Genomic DNA, 5749 nt, shown 5'->3' with positions numbered 1-5749 from the left:
TTTGTTTTTTTTTTTTTTTTTTTTTTAACTTTCTTCAAAGAACGTATATATGCTGCTCAAATTGATTTTTTGAATAGTCAATTTACATTGATCTGTTTGTGATGCCAAATAAAACAGTTATTTAAAAACTAATCACATCCCTGACCCGCATCATAATTTTTGCATTGCGTACTTCTACGTAATCTAAACATTTTCGAGCTCTGTTTGACTGGCTTTTGAGACCTTGACTAAAGTAGAGTCACCAATAGGGTGGTTTGTTTCTCAGTTTGATTCTTCAATCTCTTATTTCTGTTTTTTTCCCTTATGATACAAGGAATTTAGTTTTTCAGAGCATAGACTGATTTTGATAGGTTAATTACTTCCCTGCATCTCTATCTGAGCACGTAAAGATTTTTGAAGGTATGGACTTTATGAATGCTGTTTTTATTCATAGTCCATTGGATTTTTTTCGCTTACTTGATATTCCATGGTAAAGACCTTTATATTTGCTACTATCCTTGTTTCTGACCAATATCGTTGGATTTCTAAAGCAAAGATGACTGGTTATATTTTTTATATATGGTGCTGATGAACGTAGGGGCTTTTTCCAGTCTTGTTGTTGCTCTACAAAGAGTATAGGAATTTTTCAGATTATTCTCTTTATCTACTTTTGAGGGGGTCACAAAAATTGTAACAGCATTGATCTTTCCCCTCCCGATATAGTAGCTCTTCAATGGGATAATTTTAATTTGGTTGGCGATTTTGTTTCTGCCCAGTTCTGGTAGCATTCAGCTGGGCTTGAATTCACCGAATCCTTTTTGTGCAGATGATTAACACTTGCCAAGAGTTGCTTGAATAATACCTATTTTAGAAGATTCTTGGAAGGTACAATGTTGAATGTTTGCTGCCACCTATCTAACCACAGGATTTTATAAACCAATGGCAATCTATGCATATGGTGAATAACATGGCTTTACCAATATATAAAATGGTAGCTATACAGAACATCGGTCTGCCTTTATGAAATGCTCGTTTTAATTCAATAGCGTGCCACAGCACAAGATCCACATCTTCAGAACATGACTGGGGTTAAGTATGTCTGGCGCATGTTCTGACTAATTTTTGAGACCACAATTGCTACTCTATAGACTATATGTATTGTTTTAAATTATGATTTAAACCTGACACTGAGTGAAGGTGTTTAAGGTGAAACCTAGATAGAAATGAGTGCTGTGTATGAATGTGTGTTTTGGCTCAGAGATAGATACGGGAGCTAACACACCTTTCGTCTCTATACATACCGGTTGGTTTTACTTTGTTTTTGTTTACTTTGTTTTTGTATTTACCTTATTTTTACGGCACCATGCAGCCTTGTTGTATGATATTTGGTTTTGCATTCAGAAACGTGTAGTTTTTCATTGAATTTATTTTCACTAAGTTGACATCTAGTTGACCTCATCTTTTCTTGTTAATATGCTGGAGATTATTTGATAGACTGGTTTGTGTTACTTTGAAGGACCAGCATTTACAAATTTCTGTTTCCATGTGACGTGTAAAACTAGAATATAGGACATAATTTGTCTTGCAATACATTTGTTATATTCTTATTCCTTGTAGTTTAACCTGTGGCATCGAATTGCTTTTTTATATTTATTTCAGCAGATTGCAGTCTTGTCTGAGCACCAGCAAGATATGGATTCTTTTGCATATGGTATGATAGGAAATTTGATCATTAAGAGAAGACTTGGTATTTGTGTTTGTTAGTTTTTAGGATTATGATCCTTTTGTGCTTTACGCAAGTTTATGGTTTGGTATGCATGCACAACACTCAAAACACATTTTTATGTTGATTGATTCTTAGTTTGGCGTAGCCTTGTTTTTCTCTTCGGATGGTTGAATCTGATTTGAGGGTTGGATAATTTGTTTAATTTATCATGGAGTACCCTAATTTGTAAAAGTGTTTGAACTCATCAATTCAGATGTCAATCGTTCAGATTCTTTTATTCATCCAGTATGTTTTCAATACCAAACATATCGTGATTTTTCTCTCTTTTTGTTCTCCTTGACTATAATAGCAATGTTGGGAGGGGTTTGCAGTCACTGTGCAGAGCAAAACTAACCTTATTTTAAGTCTTCAATTGGCTTAGGTGCATACATGTCTTTTATTTTTGCTTTCCCATCAGCGATTATTATTGTCGATTGTGTCATTTTTATTTGCCTATTTAGTTCTTCACCTCTTTGTGTTGCTCGGCTTTGTACCTTCTTGTTGTTGCTAAATTGTGATTCTGATAATGGGTTGAATCTTAAGTTTGATCATAAGTCAATCATCTTTTTTTTAATTTTTTTGTGTGTGTTGTCATCTAAAGTCATCCAACTGCATTACAATGACTAGGTTCATTTCTGTTGTTTTCTTGTTAAATGAAAGCAGCAACCATGGTTTCATAGGGTGAAGTGATTTGACTATGAAACAGCTTAAGTTTTGAGTTTTTGTACTTAATATAGGCCCATAGGTTTTCTTATTAGTTTTTAGTTTTGCGTTCCTTCATTTCGTAATCTTCTATTATTGGAAGTCAATGAAAAGATTATTGTGCTGGGAAATGGTTTGTGTCTTTGTATCGTTGTTTTTGAGTCCTTCAATCGGGTTTCATCCATCTTATTTCTTTCATTAAACTATTAGTTAATGTATCATCGTTTAGATTTGTCAGAACTGGAATGTTGTGTTTACTCATTTCATTTCTGACCACATTTTTTATTTCTGTTTCCTTGTCACAGTGTCTTTGACTTGATTTTAGTCAGTTCTCTGTATGATATATGCTTATGATAAAGTTTATGCACCTTTTAACTGGATGTTCATGCATTTCAGTTGAGGAATCTTTTGTGGGCAACTTCAAAACATGATGTGTATCTTATGCAAAACTATTCTGTAATGCACTGGTCTCCTCTGCTTAGGAGAGGTGAAGAGGTCCTTAATGCGGCTAAACCTATCGTGCCAGCCTTGGTGAGTTCTCTCATTCCAGCTATTTTGTCCTATATGTTAGGAATGTAATGAGATTCCAGAGTGTTGAATGTATTAGCCTGCATGCAGAAACATCCTGATGGTCAAACTGTGACGAGGGTTCAGATAAGCACCATGACTGTTAAGGACAATCTAATGGTGGCTGGTGGTTTTCAAGGAGAGCTTATCTGCAAGGTAGGATCTCTTTCTACCTTGATGCGAGAAATTGAATAAATTGATTGCCATTGTAATCAAATAGTTACAAAAGCTTACACTAGTTATATTTTATTTGCAGCATCTAGATCAACCTGGAGTTGCATTCGCCACAAAAATATCAACCGACGAGAATGCCATTACCAACGCAGTGGACATTTATCACAATCCTAGGTAAACAATGCGTTTGATAGCAACTTCTACCTTTTCTGTTGTTTGAGGCAGCATCTTTGATGGTATTTGGTAATATGTTTTTTGACAGTGGTTCAACGAGAGTTGTGACAGCAAACAATGATGCTCAAGTCAGGGTTTTGGACGCGTCAAACTTTTTATGCCTAAATCGTTTTACCTTTCCGTGGTCTGTAAATGTAAGTGAAAACATATCGAGAAAATTTAACTTCGCCTTGCAAGCAACTAATTGGAGAAATTTTTATCCATTAATTGCAGAACACGTCTGTCAGTCCTGATGGAAGATTGCTTGCAGTGCTTGGTGACAGTGCAGAATGTCTGATTGCCGATGCACAGTCGGGCAAGGTCAGTCTTACTGTGACTCTCGCCGTTCACATTGGCTTGAGGTCTATAATTCAGTTGAGTTCTGACAATATTCATGATGCAGGTTGTTAGCAATCTAAAGGGTCACCTTGATTATTCGTTTGCATCAGCTTGGCATCCAAACGGCCATGTCCTGGCTACTGGAAACCAGGACACTACATGCCGATTATGGGACATAAGGAACCTGTCAGAGTCATTTGCCATACTTAAAGGAAGAATGGGTGCAATCAGAACCATCCGTTTTACGGCTGACGGCCGTTTCATGGCCATGGCTGAACCAGCGGACTTTGTTCACATTTTTGACACTAATTCCGACTACTCTAGGGGTCAAGAGATCGATCTGTTTGGAGAAATAGCTGGAATTTCCTTCAGTCCTGACACTGAAGCTTTGTTTGTGGGAGTTTCCGATAGGACGTATGGCAGCTTATTGGAGTTCAATAGAAGACATTACGACCCTTACTCAGACTGCATGTTTTAGTTTAATAGTTGAAATATTAGGTGCACTTTATTTGTTTATATTGTTTCTCTAGTTTTTATATTTTGAACTTTGAAGGTCGACGCATATTTGTTTTTTTTATTTTTACATATATGCTTTTTGGGAGTCGGTGAGTCGCCTGTTTTTTAGGAGTGTGTGTAATGTTAAAGCTGTTTTTACTGAGTGATTTTTGTACTCAGAAAAGGGGGCAAAGTATTGTAGTCTCGATCAATGGTTGCAATGTAAGTCAATATAACCAACTGTGTTGTTAATCTCTCAACTGTGAATCAACCAAAATTCCTGGTATTTGTTGTGGTTAAGTTTCTTATAGGATTAAGCCAACTAATATTGACTCGAAACATCCCTAAATTTCTCAATTTATAGGTCCCATACATGTGATGTCGTGTAGGAGTCTAGTTTGAAATGCGATATCACGACAAGCAAGTCAATACATCAAATAAAAAGACTCTTGAACTGCTACTGAAAATTACAAAATTATGAGAAAGTTCTACATTTTTAAAATAATTTTCCATTTTAATTTTTCAAGAATTATTTTCAAGTTAATGCCCAATAAATTTTAAATTTTTTTAGTTTGCTTCTCTCCAGTATAAATGGCTTGACTGCTTAGAAGACCTGCCTACGCTGCAAAATAGATAATGAGAAATGTAATGAAATCAAACAAGGGAATTAGTTAAAATAAAAGAGTATTTCAGTCGAAATCCTTTTATTCGCTTGAATTTTTTTTTTTTGGAAAATTAATTAACATTTTAAAAGGCAAAAGAAAATTAAGTATTTGTTCTATATGTAGACGTATGTGTCTACGGCAATGTATGCCAACACATTTGATAATGACAACTTAAGAGAAAATATATACAACTGCTTACAATTCATCGACTCAAAAATGCATATTATTTTAAGTCCACTTATTGATATACATAGGATAAGAAAAAATATCGATTTTTTAGTATATCGAAGTTATTTTACAGAAATATATATATAATTTATCGAAATTTTCGATACGATAACAGTATTGAATTAAAAAATTTTAGGCTTATATAGAAATATCAAAATAATATATGTATAAATTAAAAAATACATAATATTTTAAAACAATAAAGTTAATTTTTTTAAAAAAAAACTATAAAGTATTTTTCAATATGAAAAGGTATATATTTAAATCATATCGAAATCTCGAAATATCGTAATGTTTTTTTTTACAATCGGATAGTTAATGTTCCTTTAAACAGAAATGGTAGTGTGGATACCAGATTTTGGGTTTGCAACAAAAGTGGTAAATACACTGTTAAATATGGTTATCATAGGGAAAGAAGCAGCTTTGCTCCTCATCCTTTTCAATCTTCACATCCAAATCAATCTTGGTGGAACTTACTATGGAAGCTACGTATCCAGCCCAAAATCCGCATTTTTCTGTGGCGTGCCTCTCATGATTTACTGCTTACACCGGTCAATTTAGCATTGCATCACATCCGCATAGAAGGTACTTGTCTTCTTTGTAAATATTTTCATGCTTCTAC

The 5749-nt window shown here is 34.4% G+C and overlaps 1 protein-coding gene across 3 annotated transcripts; it reads left to right on the top strand.

Moving 5' to 3' along the window:
• Nucleotides 1-24: 24 nt before the first annotated feature.
• LOC140969297 (uncharacterized WD repeat-containing protein C2A9.03-like) lies at nt 25-4520 on the top strand. Of its 3 annotated transcripts, none has more exons than XM_073430612.1 (8): nt 25-864; nt 1642-1690; nt 2843-2977; nt 3065-3169; nt 3270-3361; nt 3450-3555; nt 3635-3721; nt 3804-4520. In XM_073430612.1, exons 2-8 carry the CDS (start codon nt 1688-1690, stop codon nt 4215-4217), a joined length of 942 nt encoding a protein of 313 aa, XP_073286713.1. In that variant the 5' UTR covers nt 25-864; nt 1642-1687; the 3' UTR covers nt 4218-4520. The 3 variants fall into 3 exon arrangements, with proteins under 3 accessions (XP_073286713.1, XP_073286714.1, XP_073286715.1); XM_073430613.1 differs by having other exon boundaries at nt 1639-1690; XM_073430614.1 differs by lacking the exon at nt 1642-1690 and having other exon boundaries at nt 26-864.
• Nucleotides 4521-5749: the final 1229 nt, after the last annotated feature.

Source organism: Primulina huaijiensis, unplaced genomic scaffold, assembly GCF_012295235.1.
Source record: "Primulina huaijiensis isolate GDHJ02 unplaced genomic scaffold, ASM1229523v2 scaffold40387, whole genome shotgun sequence".
NCBI classification, from domain to species: domain Eukaryota; kingdom Viridiplantae; phylum Streptophyta; class Magnoliopsida; order Lamiales; family Gesneriaceae; genus Primulina; species Primulina huaijiensis.
The sequence above is the reverse complement of the archived record's forward strand: the minus strand, read 5'-3'. Positions and strand labels throughout refer to the sequence as shown.